Raw genomic sequence first — 20,364 nt, 5'->3', positions numbered from 1 at the left:
CAGGAGGTTACAATGTGCCAGTTCTAACAAGAATCTCTACCTGCATGTAATCTGCTTTCCATAAGTCAATTCGGGGAAAAACTACTTGAGGTTTGGAGAATTTATCTATCTTTCTAAAAAAATGTTACTATTCTTGACATGAGATGCATGCCCAATTTATAATACAATTTTAACAAAATACAAATTTAAACAAAAGGGTTTTGGGAAAAGAAACCAACCCAAATCTAAAATAATAATGCATATAATATCTGAGCCCATCCACAAGGAAAAACAGCTGAGGAGACTGATAAATTGGCCACATTTCCTCAAATACTACTGATATTGTAATTTTGATTTAACTTACACATGCTCTTATTTATGGCTAACTCAGTCATAATACAATACCTTGCTTGCTGGTAATGCTGTTCCACTGTGAATATCTCCCTCCAGATCAAATGTGGTTTCCTGGACAGCTCTATAAGCAAGATAACATTTCCAGTATGTTTTAGAAATGATATTGTTAAAACTTTAACCAACAAGGAACACAGTAACTAAAATTAGTAAATTAAAATTCAAGGGTTATACCATAAGTCCAGTTAATATTAACTTTTTCTAATACTGTATTAATTCTTCATATTAATAAAGCCTAAAAATATTTATAAAGGTAATTTCATTTGCAAAAGCAGAGTCTTAGTTAATTTCTTCCCAGGCAAGTGGGAAAATATAAATATACATAAACATAATAGACCTAAAACATGTTCAAGGCATTGCATTCGCTACAGTAGACTAGATACAATTTTTTACTCAGCTCTTTAGTATTAAATGTACAACATCACATAAATAATTCATAAATCATAGTAATGCATATTACTATCTCCTTATTCTAAAGATTTTTAAAAATACTTGATTGTTCAAGCTGCAACAGTCCTTTGCCATAGATTTTATTGTCCGGATAAAGCTCTGCAGTAATACAGTGCTTTCCAGTTGACTGTAAATCTGCAAGAGCACTTATTTATTGATCTGCAGGCTAAATGCAGAAAACTCAAGATTTAGCAAGAATATTACATGACAGCCACATGGCTGGAGGTCTTCCTGCAAACAGGGCCTACAAAAAGCACAGTGTCCTTCCATAAGAAAATACAGTAGAGAAAAGATAAAAATAGTTAAAGCATACATCTATGTTAATTCAGGAAATAAGCTTCTTTTCCTAGGTATCTCTCTCACTCATCTCCAAGCCCATTTGTTACTTTTATAAATGACATTATACAATAATGTATATATTAACAATACTAGCCTAATTTGGACCCAGAGAAGACGGAAAATAGGATGTTGTTATTTTTCCCCCTCCTACACAAACTGATTTTAAGATTGTTTCTTCTGAGTATTTCTATAGCCATTGAACAAAACACCCGAACCCCTATGAGTCACAGTATCTATGATCAGTATTTTTATCATGCACCTATCAAAAATACAAATGAGAAACAACAGGGTAGACTTCTGGAACGTCAGTCCCTGCAACACAGAAACTAGTGGGTAAATAGTCACACTACAAAAAGTGGTTGTTACATTGAGACATATGAGTTCCCTATCTTAAAAGTCTCATTTCATGACTACTTCATTTCCAAATCCTTTTAGTGGAATCTTGAAAGTTATTATCTGAGAAAAAAACAAAAACCGAACACTCTGAAAACATTCAGCAGCTTCTTGACTTTTCCTGGAGCTTGGATGAACTGTGAAATACATGCAAATATAAGGCATTATAGTGTTTTTCAAACAGAAGTGAGCATGAAGAAAACTTGAGTACTTCGCAATGAAAAAGGCACTTGTTAATCCTACATAAAATCACAAGGTGGAGCTCAAGTATTAAAATTATATATTTAACACTTTAAATGAGTTCACACACTAGTCTCTGGGCATTTATAATGCTCTCATTCTGTCTTTTTTTCCCAAGGCTCACGATTTTACTCACCCAGTTTTGTGTCTTGGACCTTTGACCATAAGACTTGCATCAGTAGATCTTTTGGAAATAATATGGTCCTGAGTAGGATCCACAAACTTAAATACATGAGAGGACCCAAACTGAACCTTCATTCCACTTTGCAGCATGGTGGTTTCTGAAATACGCTGACCTTCCACATAGGTTTCAGCATCAATGCTTCTTGGAGTTACAGTAACAACTCCATCCATATTAGTGAGGTCACAGTGATGAGGCTGAATTCCTGGACCAAATAACTAGGAATAAAATTAATTAACATAGTATAAATCAAATTATACTGCAGCAAAAATAAAAAAAACAAAGACTAAAAGATGTAGATTCCCCTATTTATAGATTAGTTATTTAACTTTGTTTGATTATGAATTTACAGAGATGAGGGGTACTAAAATCAATGAGTTTCACTTCATTTTTCAATGCAACAAGAATAATAAAACACACATTTAACTAACATGTGCAGCAGATATCCCTTAATGAAAAATTTTTCACTGCTTTAGTTATATACTGTTTTCTTCCACTTGCTGTTTTATACAAAATCTCACAATGCAAATAATTATAAATCAACTAACTTCACTGACATGGACCCAGGGTACCTGGCATTAACTTCATACAAATATGTTTGTTTTATACTCTTAAAATCCTACCTCTATGGGATTAAGCCTAGGATTTGAAAGGCATTAAGCAGTTACAATAACACTGATACATACTATTTGATCCAGTTACAAAAAAAGAAAACCCTATTTTAAAAAATAAACCCCTTAAATAATAAAAACTTGACTTAAAATAATAAAACCCTTCTCTTAAATCAAGAGTGGAAGTAAATTAAAACAGCTAGTTAAGACCCTTAATACAAAATTTCAGCAATATTTTATCCTTCAAGCTTTGAAGGGTATTTACAGCATATTTTATTATGATTGCACAATGACACATAACACACCAGAGATCAAATCAGTACTGTGAGTCTGCTTTTTTCCATACCTGAATGGAATTGTCATCAAATTTTTCGGTTCCAACTTCAGTGACACTTAATTGAAGACGATAAAGCTTTGGCTTATCTCTGGAGTCAGAACCATCTGCAAAGCAAGCCACAAATATTAATTTTCAAGTTAATAAAGTTCAAACATTCACACAGTATTTCCACATTTACTGCAACTTAGTTCAGAATAGCAATGTTCACAAAAACAAAACAAAAAACGAGTGACATTGTTTCCAGATTGTTGGGAACTTGGTTGTTCCTCATAATGTAAGAGCCTTGAAAGTAGAGAAAACCTACTTGGAGCAGCTGTTGATTACAAGTGCAAGGAGTAAAGTAATCAAGAACTACTACTCTGAACATAATGTGAAGAAGCTTTTCTATTTCCTTAATAGTTTAAGCAATACAACGGTTTTTGTAAATCTCTAAGATTTTATATGGGTATACCAGCCTGGGTTTAGAAGATAAAGAAAATAAAATATCTGCAGATCCCCACATTAGTAGTATCTACTGATCTTACTAAAATACACGTTCTCAGCAGTATCTGCTGTCAAGTGATCCACATACCAAACTGTTTCTAATTCATCAGATGCTGAATTAGAACATTAAAAGACAATCCTACAAAATTCCTACCCAGGAGAGCTTTAGTGTTAATATAAAGGACTTTAGCACTTCTGGCCTTATCTTTATAGTTCCACTGACCTGTATTTTCACCTCACAGAAAATGAGGTAAAAAAAAAAAAGTCCAACTTCCTACTCCCTTCAGAAATATGTACATAGAACAAAATTTCACAAGATCCACTGGACATACAAAGTGTACACAATTTAGCTGGTGCCTTCACAGGCTAACACAAATGGCTTTTGGCATACATATAAATCCTCCCCACTTCCCAGAAAATCCTACAACTTTAAATATGAGCGGAAACTAAAGTAATACTGTCATTTCTAACTTCTCTCCAATCTCTTCTCCAAAGCAAAGTTGTAAAGAAGAGAGGCTACAAGAAAACTTGAAATCATTGTTCATTTCCACAGGTAAGACATTCTTTATCTCCAAAAAAGCATTAGAAAATGTTATTAAAGCCATGGAACATACATTGATACAGTCTGCAGTAGGCACTAGTTATCTTCAAATTTTTATGTGAAAGTCAGTAAAAACAGAAGCTCCGTAAATCTAGTTGTAAACTCCCAGAATCTGTTTATTAAAATCAGAATTCAAACCACTTAACCATAAAATGGTAGTTATTAATAAGCTTCCCCTGCAGCTGTTGGGATATTATTGGGATATAAAGACACCAGGCACAGTTAGTCCACAGACTGGTACTGTAAACACTAAAGTTAAGTGCTGATACTACAGTAATATGCAGTTATTGAAAAAGAAACACTATCATAACATTAGTATGTCATCCATCACAAAAGAAGCACTAATCACAAGGCCACTCATCCCTCTAAACATCTTTCATGCAGAGGGATAAACCTTTTATGAAATATCTGTATTTGAGTTTAGAGAGGCCTACATTTAATGTCATGGTAACCCAGAAAAGATAATGCTAGTACAATGTCTTCAGCAATTTGAATTGTGTGCAATTTTAAATACTTAGCAATGCTAAATCAGAAATTGTATGGCTGCATCTTCAGTATCACTAAATGCAGACATGTAATAGATTACTGAATGCATCTGGCTGCTTACACCAAATTCCATTAATTTTATTGTGTCTCCCCACAACACATCAAAACCTAAGAGTACCTCCTTCATTTATTTACCTGTTAATCCAAAAGTAAAGTATTTTACCCTCCTACCCACATCCTAGTTTGGCAAAACTGGCACCCAGGTACGTGTGCTTTCAAGCAACAATTACTCAAGAAATGTATATTTGTATCACAGTGTTTCTGCTGATGCAAATTAAGATTTTTGTTTCTCTGCAATGTCCACTGTAGCAAGGAACACACCTTGTATTAAAACCATGGCACTAGATACAGATGCAATTTTTTCTTCTACAAAAAGGAGAAAGTTTTAAGGAGTTATTAAAAGTTATTTGGCTTGTTATACTCCATCAGTAATAAAGAGCAATTTCTACAGTAAAAGGTATCTTGAAGATAATCACTACAAATCCTAAGAATAATGAAAAGCCTTTTTGTTCTAGGGGAGGGATGCAGGAGGGAAGGACAGTTGTGTTATACTACAGTGAAAAGTGCATTTCCTGGCTTTCAACAGCTAGAACCTCACCTAAATGGTATTTGGACTGTATCCCTTATAACTCACTGCAGCAGGATATATATTCTACTATACCTATGGCAAAGGCCCTACTGCCCAGGCCATGATAGTCCACAAAGGCTGATCATAACAAAGCATGTGATACAAATAGATTTCGTTACTTGGTTAATTCACTTGAGAGTCACCATTCACCCTTCAAATAGTAATGTTATAAAAAGCACTGTAGCGAATAGAAGTGAATAGTCACTATAAGGACTTCAAGTCAGTGGTTTGTAGCATAAACATGCATATTTTAAACAACAGAAAAAAAAGACAGGCCATCCTTCACGGATATATATATATATATGTATATTTTACATGTCTTACTTCACCAGTAAAAGGTGAATCCTACACCACTTTGAAAATTATAACTTCCATTGATTTCACTAGTCCAATGCTTGAAACAATGCTGGGAAATAGTACTGACTTAGCACCAGAGCAAATTAAATTATGAAGATCAGTTCACTGAAAGCAAGTAAGCCCAAACAAAGTTGAACAAAAATGGCCACACAATGGACGTTACCTATTGAGTTAAAATTAGTTAAGTCTACACTTGAAAAGTATATTTCCTGTACAAGTGCCTAACTACTAAGGGTTTCAACACTAATAAGCTTAGGACATGGTTGGGATGGATCTGAAATACCACGTTGAATTCAGGAGATAATTCTACTATTAAATTTCAGACAAGATGTGCACTTCCAGAAGAAGGAGCCAATAGTAAACTTTTTTTTATATTGTAACAGCAACAAAGCTCCTTCAAACTCATGTGCAAAAGTGCTGCACATGCCATACTGCAGTTCTGTTTTCAGAAATAAAGTTGGCCAGGAAAACACCCCGGCCAAAGCTTCCCACTTCTCCAATCTTATGCAATTCTACTTTCCAAGTTTTTACACTTCCATGTCCTCCACATCTCCCACTGCTATCTGCTCTACAGCTCAAGTTTGCTCTTTTTTGTGATGAAGCAAGGAAAACAGCCTCATGGTATGCCCTTTTATTTTTTATGCTTTGTAATTTTAATTTCAGGCTTGTAAGTTCTGAGGCTCACATCTGAAATAATGGGGGTTTGCCATTTTTCTCAGCCTTTAAATATTATGAATGTACAACTGAAGTTATTACCATCCCTGAACTCATGAAAAGCCATATTCACAGATAATACAGACAGAATCAGCTACTCAAAGTGCTGCTGAATGTCACTTCAGTCTATCCAGTCTATTTCTATTACTATCAGATTCATCTCAATTTACTGGTTTGTTCACATGACTTGGATACAGAGACAATTGCTGGCTGCCACATGTACAGCACAAGCTACTGAAGTGCATCCTCTACCATACAGAATCGAATCTTCAGTCAATGAAACAGTCATACAGACAGCAACATCAGCAGCTGTGGAGAAGTAGAAGAACTGGACAGACTTCACTAGTAAACTTACTGAATTTCTGTAATTGCACAGGGCATGAAAGTGAGTCTGCTAGGTTCTTCTGCAAAAATATAAACAGCCTCTGTTTTGACAGGAGGACATTTCCACTGCAGTTATTTCTATAATAAATACAAGTATCCTTAAGATACTTGTATTTATTATAGAAACAGACACAGTCTGACTTTAGAGTATAAAGACCTCTTTTTCACACACTGAGATAAAGATTTTAAAAACTCTTTGTTTTTTTCCAGTGTCATGCAACCAAATTTCAATTCTTCCTAGCTAATGGTCAAGTGTTCCTGCAGAGCCCATCCAGGATTTCATAGCACAGCACACTCTATGAAACCTTTCTGCCCTCTGGAATAACAATGTTAAATGCAAATTAATGTAAAATGGAAGTCTGAATTCAATTCACATAACCGAACACCAGTATTGCACTCTGCAACCATAAAGGAAAGGGTGAGCAACACTATCTACCACATGTACTTTTTCTATAGCAGTCTAGAAAACAAAGTGAGGAAACAGAAAAAAAAAAAAGGAAAATAAAGACATATTTTGGTAGACATTTCACAATGAGAAAATGGCTTTGTGCCTGTTTGGTCAAACCAGACCGCATCTGCACACTACTCCAAACTCTAAGGAGAATGAAAGATTTCTAACGATTTGTACCTTAGGTTATCAATTTCAAACACTACATAAAAAACCTGAACAAGTCTCTACTGTCTAAAATGTTAAATCTTTAACTTAGATCATTAATGTTAGACAAACCAGGCAGCAGAAATAGCAAAGAATGCTATGGAACACCACAGAGTAGGAAGTGAGGTCATTTTCCCAGGGGCCCAAACACTATTTCACATAAAAATCATCATAGATTTCATCCACTGCATCAACACAGTCAAAAATTGAAAAGGACAATTAAGTTCCATGCCATGTACCCAACAACTGTTTTAACTAAGAATTCTGCAAGTACATGGATCAAAGTACTTTTAGTTCTACTACAACACTGCTTGTACACCACCCTCTGAAATTTAGCTGTTAATCATAGCTGGAAGGTTGAGCTCTTTGGATAACAGCACATTCATGATCTATTTGATGTTTGTTCACAGATCAAATCATTAAATGGCAGCTGACAAAACAGGTAACTACTTCACAGCAGCAGTCCCTTGGAAAAAAACCCTTAAGATAAATAAGATAGCCCTTCATTTGTCATAAAGAAACACAAGATTTACAGTCAGAGAAGTTTTTAGTGACTAATGAGAGAACAGTATCAAATATAGCGTTACCTTCGTAAGCGTGATAGTTGTAGTAGGCAAAGTGATTCCTTCTCCCTGGGGTTAGAAACACATGCAGAGGACCCAGGTGAAGGCAGCACCAGCAGGACAGATACCATGCAGAACATGCGGAGGAGGGCAAGAAAAGAAAAGACAGGAAAGGGTGAAACCGAAGCCAGACAACACCTATTCAATTTATAAGGATGAAGTTCATTAAACTCTTGCAACTTTAGAAACTGTGTGGAATATTAAGACATCAGTACTACAAAGCTACTGAATGAAACAATCCTTATTGTTTAGAGAAGTGACAACAAGCTGTTAGAAGAAAAACGCGAACAACAGGTCAGTCCCACAGGCACTGTGTGAAACTCCGCACATAGCACTGACACCTGCGGCACTTGGGACTGGGTTTGCTCTCTCCATTAATGGGCATCTCGTGCCACTGCCTGAGAACAACATTTTAATGATAAAGCACAAAATCCCACCAAGAGTAAGGGAACCAGAAAAGGAATCAACAGTACTATTAGAAGAACCCAAAATATTAATATGCAAACCAAAGTTCAACCTGTAGAGCATGACAATACATTTCATATAATCTGTGTACTGATAATTTCATCTGGATTTAAAACAAACCAAAAAATCCCCCACACTACCTGACCATAAATTTAACCTTTTTATTTTAGTTCTGATCCAGCAAAGGTTTCAGCACCAATTTCCAACCTTGCCTACCAAAAGGTACACAACCAGACTTCAAACTGTAACATTTACTTGAATACCTGAGTGTACTCAAGTTACACTTAATAGGAAAAACAGCTGTATATAATTCAATTACCAAAAATAAAAGTCCATATCCAAATCTATGAACATAAGGATGACAGAAATTAAGAGCATAATTTGTGTATGTTTTATCAGTAGTTGTGCTATACACAATCAATCCCCCTGGCTGTTCCTAGATAAAATTACTTGTACATCACCACAAAGCCCAGCGAGTTCTAATTATGCCAAAATAAAATTCAGCCTTGATAGTGATTTGAAAGTTCCGTATAGGCTGAAAAATGTTTAACATCTAAGTTTGATTTAAAAATTCATGTTCTTGTCCTGTTAAAAAACGCGATTTTCCATGTATGGCACTGTCGAACACCACGTATGCTACAGTGTACTTGTGAATGTAAAGCAAATCAGATTTAAACTTAGTAAGTAATTTCTCCCCTTTTTTCATTCCAAACATTTGTTGCTAATATTTTGATATTACAGCAATATGCATCTCTACCTTTAGAACTGTCACCTCCAATCTGGAATCTGACATCAGAAGAACAACTCACGTGGCACAGACTTCCTCTCTGTGGCACAGAGAGTTCCTCGTGCTTACAAAGAATGTCTTATTTTTGAAAAATCCAAATGACTATATAATAATGCAATTTAGCTTATTAGATAACCAGAACTCTTACCTGGACTTAATTCTACCAGGTATGGTAGTTTCTCAGGAGGAAGGCAAGAGCCATAGCCAGACCCGTCAACTCTTTCCTTCCCCTTTAATGGCTTTCCATCAGTTATCTTCCTGGTTTTCTTTGGGACATAATCAGGAGGCCTCCTTTTCAACTGAAAGACCAGTATTCCTAAAACACAGTATTATACATCCTTTGAGTCACACTACCAGTGAATGAGCACACAACCAACATCTATTAATATGCAAGTGTCCCATTGGATTACTTTTATCTTACTAAATTCCTTGTCACTTCTTTAGAGTAGTTTTAACTTCAAAATAACTACACACAGATTAAAAACACACTTCAGCATAGTGAATAATTTAGAAACTTTAGGCTAAAATGTAAAACCTTTCTACTATCTAATGATGTAATACTACAAACAGTAGTTTCATTAGCATAATAAAACAGTAAATAACTCTAATACTCCCTAGTATTTTAAGGGCCCAAAACCAAAATACACTAAAATGTATGTTAGAATTTCTTCCTTTACAGGGATTCCACAACATGGCTTACAACGCAAGGCACAGAAATATCTTACAGGTTTTTGGACATACCTTTATCACTAGGCCACTCCCTGAATATCTGCAATGGACACTCGTCATCATCAAGAATAGTTTCTTTAGCACCTTTATCATCAGAGTGCTGAGCACCAGGAGGCAGCATGACCTTAAAAAGAATTGTCAGTTTTCAGAGCTGCTAGTGGACAATTAGAAGAACATTCGGGGTATGTTCTCTGATAACGTTTTTTTTGCATGTGTTGTTTATAAAAAGAGATAAGGCCAAAGAATTCAGTAACTTGGAATATATTTTGTTTTCCAAGGTTTTCTAACACTCCTCTCTCACCTCTTGCTACAGTTAAATCACACTTCCCATAACATCAAATAATTCTAAAAAGCAAAGAAAAGCAAGTTACACTTAAACTAGGCAAGATCTTCTTTCAGTAAAAAAAAAAATTCCAATTTCTCATCAGCTAGAGAAAAAAATCTGTGATGATAGTTAAAAAACAAAATGAATTTTCTATTATTATTTCACACACTGGCATCAGCCTTTCATTTTGCTAATATTCTGCTAACATAACATATATATATATATATCTATCTTCAGAAAAGACACAACAAGCTGGCAAAGACTGTCACGCCTGCTGCATCCTTGTCTTACCCAAAAGGGACTAATGACACAACTGGAGCATTTCAAACAAGTGCTTCATGCTGCCTAGCTCTACGGAAGGAACAAAACCAAGTATACTTTTGGAACAGAACTACAGACTGTTCCTACCTGTTACAGCTATATCCTTAAAAGGCAGAGGAAGGGGGAAACCTTGATTCATGAAATCTGATCTGAGAGGAGACACAGCCTGTAATTTCATGCATTACTGCTCCCCACAGCAATCAAGAACAAGTAACAATGACAGGCAGTATTACAGTTATTAAAGACAGATCTTTCTGAAGCTGAATCAAAAAATAAAATAAAATATATTGTATTCCCACATTTGTAAGCCTAACAATGTTATTTAAATTCATAGACAGTTCTATTTTAAACAAGCTACTCCAAATTATTCCCATCTCTGAACAGAATCATGACCAAGGTAAGACCTTCTGAAATGATGCAGCCATTGGCTACAGCACCCTACTATGCTGCAGCCCTCTAGAGACTTTCCATTCTCATTTGTTCCCTCCTTTCCACACCCATTTCTGTGTTAACCAAGTTCTCACAGATCCACCTCAAACATCCTTTCATCTCCTTCCAAGAAGGAAACAACTATATTTAAGATCAAAAGTATGTAATATCCCTAAACCATTTTCTATGCAAAACTTGGCTAAACATAGGACTAATTAAATTATCTTTAATTAGATTTTCAAATAGACAAGATATTATAAAAGAAGGAAAGCATTAAAATGCATAAACCAGAGGGAATCAGAAACACATCTACACCAAATCTTATCTTGCCAAACTACTCTATTTCACATTTCAGATTTTAAAATCAATTCCACATATGGGATAATTAAGGCAACACTGTGTTTCAAGCTATGTTCAACAAGCAACAATCTTAAAATTCCAAAGCCCTTTAGACAGCAGGTAGCTAGTTACAATGCACGAAATACACACAATACCAGGACCTGACCAAGACTGGACTGGGGAGGAAACTAAAGAAAAATCAAATGCAGTGAAGTCAGAGAAACAGCTGTATTACAAATGCACAGACGCTACTTGAACCTGACACTACTTCTACCATGGAACTTGGATAAGCATCTGTACTCGGTGCTGGGTTTAAGTGCAGCAATGGTGAATGAGACAAGCTAGAGAAGAGGGGTCACAAAAAGCACTGCTCCCTTCATCCATCCAGTCAGTTGCCATTCCCCTCCTCTCTCAGGAAGTGTAAGCTGACAACTCAGACATCCCTCACTTTAAAAGGTCTGTGACCAAATCTGTAGAAAGATACAGAACACCATGTATCTGAGCTCCTGCAGGCCAGAAGGCTCCTAATCATTATGATGCCATTTTAGAAAGCACCTCTGGTTTAGGCGAACTTCAGAGAAGCAACGTTCGCTGCCACACACAAAACTGAAATTCCTACATTTTAGAATAATAGCAAAGCATGGGGATAAGTCTGTATAATGACTGGGTTTTGGCTTATGGGTAGAGATTCGCTTGAGTTTTTCAAAACAGATGCACTTAAATATGCTTTTGTGAATTTTCTTTTACACAGACTTTTGAGATCAAGCACAGACATTTCCCTGATTTCTGCAACAGCACAAGAAACAGATATGGGTCAAACCAGCCCAATATGACAAATTTTGGAATCAAGTCTATAAATGGAAAGAAACACAAAACTGAGAATTAGGAAAAAATATACTCTGCTTCATCATGAGTGTATTCATAAACATATTAAAATTATCATAGTGTCATTCCATTCTATATTTATTAATTTAAAATGCAGTGAAACATGCAGAAAATACAAGCTAAGACATTCAAATGAAGACTGTAGCAACTTCAGACTTAACTTTCAAAGCAGTTGTTGGAAAAAAGTAGATAAGTGTTTGAGTATTAAGCCCCCTGTGATAAGTATTATATAGAGAATAAGTTATCAGACCACTCCTTAGTAAGACTCACACAGGAAAACCCCATGCTGTAACAGATCTTCGACAAGCTCTTCTGTCATTTTAATGCTTTTTAAGTAAAAACAGTCATATATACTGTACATTTGGGTACATCTGCTTATTGTAATTAATTAATCTAGAATTTTCCTTACAAGCTGGGAACACAGGCTCCACACATGCCCCTACTAAAACAACAACAAAAATGCAACTAACAAAACAACAGCACCACAAAAAAAAACCACAAAAAAACCCCACAAAACCCCCCTAAAATACCCCCTAGAATACTTAATGTCTTATGTCTAGAACAACTACTTCTTAAAAAAAAACAATAAACCTACTCACCATGAAATGCATATTTTTGCCTGACATTACAAAAAGTTATTTATGTCTTACCCTCAAGTAAAAAATACGTGCATGCTAAAAACAAAAGTCTAATTAAGATTCTACTTTCAAGAGTTAACTGGTTTGCTACATGCCTGAAGTCTAACGCCCTGAGTGAATATGCACAGGTAGCTTGGAAGACTGTCTAATTAATTTGACATCTTCAGAGATGTGCACTGAACTCCACATTACTCAGGGAAACTCAAACCAAGCAAACTGAAACAAACCAAACACACACATTGGAACAAACTGGTGTCTACTTGCTTACACAGAGAAGCACTTTAGAGCCAGGCATAAAGGTACAGCCTGATACACTGCAAACCAATGTATGAAAGCAAACAACCAACAGGAAAATGCCATTTACAATAAAAGTTGTCAAAAATGTTATGAAAACGTCTTAAAATGTTTATCTTTCAACTGAAACTTCAGGAGTAATCTTTATTACAGGTACTTATACAGCCTTATAATGGCCTTGTCCTGTAACTTAAAATTCATCTTAATAGTTAAGCAAATGTCAACTGCCTAAATCTTCAAAGAAGACACTGCAAATAGTTTTGTGCACAAACGTAGGTATCCACAGGATGAACTATTAGTTTATACATCTGTGAATCATCAGCACATTTAGTGGTATAAAACCACAGTGCCCAATGAAGAAATACGCCATTTTCAGTATTAATGTTTTTATATATAACAAGCACTAATTTAGTACAATTGGAAGATTAATGTTTTAAAAACAAAATAACCTGACATATCACCTCACAATTCCTGAGGCTGTTAGATTTTGGGAGGAGGAGAGGGAAGTAAGTCATGGAACTAACCAAGTCATTCTATTTAGCTTGGAAGCTACTTCAAGAAAAAAAACCCAACCAAATATGGAATGTGAGAAGATTGTGTTTTAGTAACTTACACGAGCAATACAATAATCCTTGGGATTTTCTTTTTCCAGGCCATATTTTTCCAGTGCTTCAATAACTGCAAAGTCCGCAGTATCCGTAGTGGACAGCAGGATTGTCTTGTATGGTATATTTGGTTTTAAACTGTCTGCATAAATTCTCAGCGTTCCACCTTGGAAACCAAATGGAATCAACAATGCAATCAAAGAATAAAAAGACAGACATGAAGTCATTTATTATATTTCTAAAAGAATACAAGAACAAATCCCTTCAGAAATCTTTTCATTACTCTACTAATACAAGAAAAATTACATAACATCCCCAAAATAGATTTTTCTCTGCTATTGGTAAAAATCTCCAGGGATATTTCCGTAATTTATCTAATGAAGTCATTTTCCCAGTGTTTCCCATGCTTATTATTACATGAAGTTAAAATGAAATAGTGGCAATGACTGGTTGAAGAACAGCTTGCCAGAAGACTGTGCTGACCTCCCCTTTCTTTAACAAGCCCATTTAAGATTTCCCTCAAGACAATGTTTTCTACACCTCTATCTCCTTCTTCACTACTCTTCCATGAACAGAATACATCATTTGAGATTTTATCAGTTCTAACATTGCTTCACTTCTTTTCTAATGGTGTTTATATAATCACTGTTGTTATATCCCCACCCCATGAATGAGAAATATTTAATCGCTATTATTCACAAGATCCACCAGAATCCTTTATGCAGAACAATCAGTCCTTTACATCTTTTATTTATGCTACTGATTGAATTTTCTCTTTCAGGTCATTCAGCTTGTTTTTGAATGACAATGAATGTCAGTTACTTCAGCCAGTCTCCTCAGTTTGACAGTCTAAGTCCATCCTTCCTTCTTTCCCAGTTTAGGACTGTTAGCAAGCATACTCTCTCTCTCTCATCAGTCTGCCTATTGTGGGAATCCTTAAAATCAGAGGGTTTTGGGAAAGCTGCAAAAATGCAGGCCTTAGAGACAGCAGAACTGCAATTAGAGCTAAGCAGTAGTCATATGACTTGTCAGCATTTGTCAGCAGAAAAGTTATATGTGATGTAGAAAGCAAGGACATAGAACAATGGTCTGTGTATTAACGCTTGGCTGGAATAACTCTCTAAGCTGCGGAAAAGTATATCTAGCAAGATACTAGGAAGGTCTAACCTTAATGGAGCTTTGTGCATTGTATTTTAAGGCTTACAAATAGATAATGCATTTGAAATAAGCATGCATTGTTTTAACCAAAGGTACAAGTACTTATAGTGGTTGGATAGAAGTACTGTCAATATGCTTTTGCTTTTTGTGATGGGTCAAAAAACTTTCAAAGTGCGTTGTAACATCACATCCTGTGGCTGCTGCCCAGTTCGCGAGCTGCTGGCATCTTCCCATTGTCCCAACTGTGCAATGAGACTGATGCTTGAAAGAAAATAAAACAGCTCGAGACGCGTTCCACAGCACTCCTGTCCCGTTTGTGCTTCTGTGCATAAACCCCAGGCCGGCATTAGCCCACTGCTGAAAGCTTTGACTCATACTCATCACAGAACATCCTCTTGTGGAATCCTACCTTTACAAATCCTTCATTCAGTTACACCACAAATAAACCAGCCACGTGCAAAAAAATATTGGAAAAAGCAAAACTTAAGTCAAATTTACAAGAGTTGATGACCTTAAGAATGTTCTCCCAGTAAAACGTTTACTGTTTATAACTTAACCAGAAGAACTTCAAGTACCTGAGTCTGGTCTGCCATCAGAACTGCGAAATTCCTGCATTCTCTTCTCTAGTTTTTGCTGTCGTCGCCGTTTCATAACCACCTCAGGATTAGATATTGTGCGAGTGAAGCTGGTCTCAGGCATATCTTTGTAAACCTCGGCTGCAAGGCGGAAATTCTCACTGCCAAGTTAGTTTAAATAAAAAGAATGTCATTAAGAGCTGAAAATACATCCTTAAAATATATCCTTATTACTTCATGTAGGCTAAAAAAGCAGTAATATTCATAGACACAGGAGCTCATTTAAATTACTGTAAAATGGTTTCTACATGAATTTCACTTTTGCTAAGGTTAATGCTGTTCATATACCCATGCTCACCTGGTATAAAAATAACAATTTAAGGACTGCTAGTTGCTAGTTTTTGAAGAAAACAAGAGGTCTTCTACCTCTTAAACATGGGGGCAGGGGGAAAGGCATTAAAGAAACTTTACATTATACCCCTAACTTTATTATGATTTCCAATACTGCAAAGCATGGGAAAGCTGAGTTGTGCTTGCAAGTCATGGCTTTGCTTTTGCAAATGCACTTAAAAACAGCTATCATTTAAGTTTTAAAAAATAAGTTTAAACCACTTACATATCATCCCCATGAAGAAGTCTATCATCTTTATCTGATGCTTGTCGCAATGCCTCTTTTTCACGCCTCTTTTTTTCTTTTTTTTCTTTTTTTGAGAGAGTTCGCTTGAAATTCTGAATTACTCCCTCTTTTTCTTGTTTTTCAGGTCCATTACTCTGAGCTTTCTGAAATAAATGAGTTTAAAATAGCTTCCATCAATTTCAATCAAAAAAAAAAGTTAGTATTGATTTTAACTTTGCAGATGAATCTGTTTACAACACAGTATCACTGACCCAAAACCAACACTCCAGGCAACAACACTCCATTACACAGCTCTGGGAGTAATGCTCTCAAGGAAAACACAGAGAAGGCAAATATAGTGCCACGTTCCAGAGAAGGTATGAACTGATTCTGCTTAACAAGTGAAGAAACTGCAGAATTTTACTCGAGTAATGCTGGCTATCTACTTGACCTGAAAAAATTAAATAAAGGCCACAAAACAAATTTTTGCTTCTGAGCAAAAATACTCCGTAACAATGCTGCGCTTAAACTGCTTTCAAGGCAACTGTGCTGGAACACCAGATAAGAATAAACTACAGAAGGAAAAACATTACAGAGGACTTCCCCCCAATGGTGTATTTTTCCAAGTTGTCATTCCAGTGTTCTCTTCTTCAGTTCCTGCTCCTTGCAAACACAAGATACATGTAATCCTAGCTCATTTGCCTTCTGTAGAGAAGATTACAGAGCATGAGAGAAAGAAGATGCAGATTTTCTCACTTCTATCAGGAAGTGAAGAACAGAGAAGGAAGATTGCAAATCACTTAATTCAATTAATAGGAATAGCAGACATCAGTAACTTTCCCTTCTGCCCTGTAACATGGATGTATTCTGTAGTCAAACTCCCAGTACAAGCTCGCATACCTCTATCCAAAGCACTTCTAAAATTAACAAGCTCTAATTCCAAAAGCAAAGGAAATTTAGTGCTCAGCACAAGATCATAAACTTGCCTTAAGATAGCCCACATGAACAGCATGTTTTCCATAGCTATAGGCAATCAAGCTACATGTAATATATATCATTACATGACTTCAGGAGCCAAAGTCTAATCTAATTTAATGTTTAAATTGCTACTATTAAAGCAAAGTTTTGTACAGCTGATGTTGGCAGCTCATTCATTTTGCACTTTTACGAGAAAAAAAAATCAAAAAGGAAAACCAAAACAAAATAAAAAACCCTGCACAAAAGGAAAGAGTCTTCCATCATTTTTTTCAAGAAACAAAATGTTACCTAAGGAGGTGATATTTAGCTCTTTAACTCCCCCTAGCATTCTCTTTTAAAAGCTTTGCAAGAGGCAGGATTACCTCCTGGTATTTGGCACCATACACTATTTGAGGAAATTTTCAAGTCATCATAATAGAACAAAGTAAGCTTTAAACTCTCTAGGCATTACATGCTCCAGTACTAGACAGCTACATGGATCACAGCATCACCAGCCATAGAAAGGTAACAAAAATGCTGTGTTGCAAAGATGCACTTTAAGTACTGAAAAATACTTGCTCCAGATATTGAAGGTCATGAGCAGCAGTGTAAAAAAGTAAAAAGTTATGTTTTCCTATATAAGCAAACCCCACAGAATTCAAACCTGCTGTTACCACCAGCATGCTCCATAAAGACTCACCTTGGGAGGAAGTGTATCGTTTTCATTCTTGAGGACAAACCTTCCCTCACGATCATCTTTGTTCCAGTTTAACTGTACAACAAGAGGCTTCTCATCCACATCTAATCTTCTTTCTTCTTCAAAAAATTGAAAAGCAGAAACAGTTACTTGGTATCTCAAGAGCAAAGATATTTAGAAATAAGTTAAGCTTTTAAAAAAAAGAGGTTTGCTTAATAGAATACAGCAGTTAATGTTTTCCTTTTAAGTACAGGGATAGAAGGAAAGCTTGGGAATGTAGAATTAATTACATGTCCCCTTTCCAGCAATGACCCCAAGTGTATTCCATCTATCTACGTAAGGCTAAAGGTCCCCATAAGGTAGTCTTGCATAACTCCTTTGTCAGAACTAAGTCTCGGAACACAATATCATCACTCTGGAGGAGAAGTTAGATCTAGAGTTGAAATGTTTAGAACTTTGTAACATCCTCCGACTTCCAAACACTCATTTTTCTTATTTTAAATTTGTGTTAAAGTAGACCACAGACTGGTTGCAGCCCGAGAAATACTATTCTAAAAAGACTGCACAAAAATAAACAAGATTACAAAATTTAAACAATAGAACAAATCAATAACCCCCACAACATTATGCAGATCTGAGACAAAATTTCATTTAGTCTATTACATCTATTTTAAGTATATGGAAAAACAACTGACAGAGTGGTGGAAAAACTTAAGTCTTGCCATTTGATTTTCCCTTTGCAAAGAAGGAGACAGTACATATGCCCAGGAAAACAACAATGTCTTTGTGGTTATTTTTATTTAGTAAGAAACCCTCTATTGACCTTGCATGCCTCAATTATCTTTTAAAAATCAGGAACTTGCTCTGCAAAGAAAACAATTTCATTTTGACTATAGGTACAGTGGTAACAGATTTTTAAAGAAATCTAAAGCAGAAAAAATTAAATTATTTTCAGTCTTTCACATGCAAAATTTAAGGTCATTCAAACACTTGTGTAAAATTCTGAAGTACAAAAATAAAAAGCACAATCAAAAGATAGTTTCTGCTATATCTGTCTCTATCACCACCACACACACTATCACCTTGTAATCTGAATCAGACAAATTTTAGCAGTACCAAAGGCTATTTAGGTATCTAAGTTCTTCACAGGTAACATTAGAGGATCTGTTTAAGAAATACAGGGGCTCCAAACAATATTAAGCTGAACTTACCCCAGTTTAGCAGTAAAAGAACAAGTTATAAGGCTACCATCAACAATAGCCAATTTAAAAGAATGGAAGATATACTCTTAACTGCTCTAATTTAACAATTCTAGTCTCCCATTAGAAATTTAGTCTTTACCTACTAATCTTAAAAATAGCAACTCTCTTACAAATGTCAACAAACTAACAAGATGTCAATTACAGCATTTAATAGATCATAATCAAACTGCAGGCCTGACATGCATAATTAAGTTTTGAAAGCTACTCTCCAAAACAATTAGTAGCAACATACTTAGGAATAAAAAGCCCAAGTCTCATGTGGTTCAGAAACTGGGGGCAAACCTAAAGATATTTTGGCTGGGAGTAGATATGGTGGTGGTGTGGAAGGACTTAATGGATAAATACAAACCTCCACTAACATGCACTTCATAAAGTGAGTATTTAGGGGATGACAACATTCGCATGTCTGGCCGAAACTTCTCTGCAAGAGTTTCTATCACATCTTGAGTTGTGGCAGTACTAGAGACACGGATACATTTTGTTGCAAAATTTCCAGCTGCTTTGTCTTGAAAGTAGAATCTCATTACTCCATGAAACTCGAGATCCTGTAAAGAAATAAAAATGCAAATCTAAGTGCTGGCTAACAGTTTTAAGGTTCAGAGCTCTTTTATTATTTGTCACAAATTTATTATTAAAATATCAGACTTTCAAATATTACACTGGTTTTCAAAATTTTCATAACAGTAGAATTAAAAACCAGGACACTATGAACTATTAAAAAAAAAAGCTATCCTGCAAAAAGAAATTAAGGATTATCTTTTACTGAAAATACTGAAGTTGAATGTTTAAGTATTCAAATTGTTAGAAGAATTACTAAAACCTCTTTTCTAAAACCTAGAGACATATCTTGAAGAATAACTGATAACAGGCCCCTGCAGCTCAAGTTTGTAAAAATATATGCTCAAGTAACAGCAGCATGTCTTGAAGAGAACAGCTTGCTGTCACAGAAGTCACAGGATCATCTTTTCCCTCCTCTTTCCACCCCTTCATGCACTCCTCTCTCGTGCTGGCATCTGTTTGTCCCAGAAACACCCTTTTAAGGAAGTTAAACCATTTGACCTGTTTGTATTGTTTATTTTAAGAAAGGTTAGTCTGAGGTACAGCTCCCTAAACACTCTGTGAGGGGAAAAAATGCTCCAGCACCAACACAAGGTGAAGAAAGGGACCACTGCTGTCAACCAGGTGGTTACACTACAATAGCAATGGCAATTTGTTCAAACTATTATAAATTCACAGCAAGTGTTTTCATTAGCCACTGGAGCCTGTGCTCTACTGCAGCACACCGAACTTCAGGAGGATACTGTCTGCTTATGCTACTCCACTACTGCTCTGAACAGCTCTAAATTCAAA

The 20,364-nt window shown here is 35.7% G+C and overlaps 1 protein-coding gene across 24 annotated transcripts in view; it reads right to left on the bottom strand.

The window, feature by feature from the left end:
* The window catches only part of AFDN (afadin, adherens junction formation factor), a 115,937-nt gene that overhangs the window by 62,766 nt on the left and 32,807 nt on the right, over positions 1-20,364 (bottom strand). For 12 of the 24 annotated variants that reach the window (XM_088161429.1, XM_088161451.1, XM_088161432.1 and 9 more), the window contains exons 2-12: positions 19,364-19,559; positions 17,756-17,871; positions 16,099-16,262; positions 15,483-15,643; positions 13,758-13,915; positions 9,926-10,037; positions 9,333-9,500; positions 7,897-7,941; positions 2,951-3,045; positions 1,949-2,211; positions 385-454 (exon numbers count right to left, since the gene is read on the bottom strand). In XM_088161429.1, the coding sequence (XP_088017555.1) occupies positions 385-454; positions 1,949-2,211; positions 2,951-3,045; positions 7,897-7,941; positions 9,333-9,500; positions 9,926-10,037; positions 13,758-13,915; positions 15,483-15,643; positions 16,099-16,262; positions 17,756-17,871; positions 19,364-19,559 (1,548 nt within the window). The remainder of the gene's footprint in view (positions 1-384; positions 455-1,948; positions 2,212-2,950; positions 3,046-7,896; positions 7,942-9,332; positions 9,501-9,925; positions 10,038-13,757; positions 13,916-15,482; positions 15,644-16,098; positions 16,263-17,755; positions 17,872-19,363; positions 19,560-20,364) is intronic. The other 12 variants (XM_088161438.1, XM_088161441.1, XM_088161443.1 and 9 more) reach the window with 3 other exon arrangements.

Source organism: Sturnus vulgaris, chromosome 3 (assembly GCF_052056855.1).
Source record: "Sturnus vulgaris isolate bStuVul1 chromosome 3, bStuVul1.hap1, whole genome shotgun sequence".
NCBI lineage: Eukaryota > Metazoa > Chordata > Aves > Passeriformes > Sturnidae > Sturnus > Sturnus vulgaris.
The sequence above is the reverse complement of the archived record's forward strand: the minus strand, read 5'-3'. Positions and strand labels throughout refer to the sequence as shown.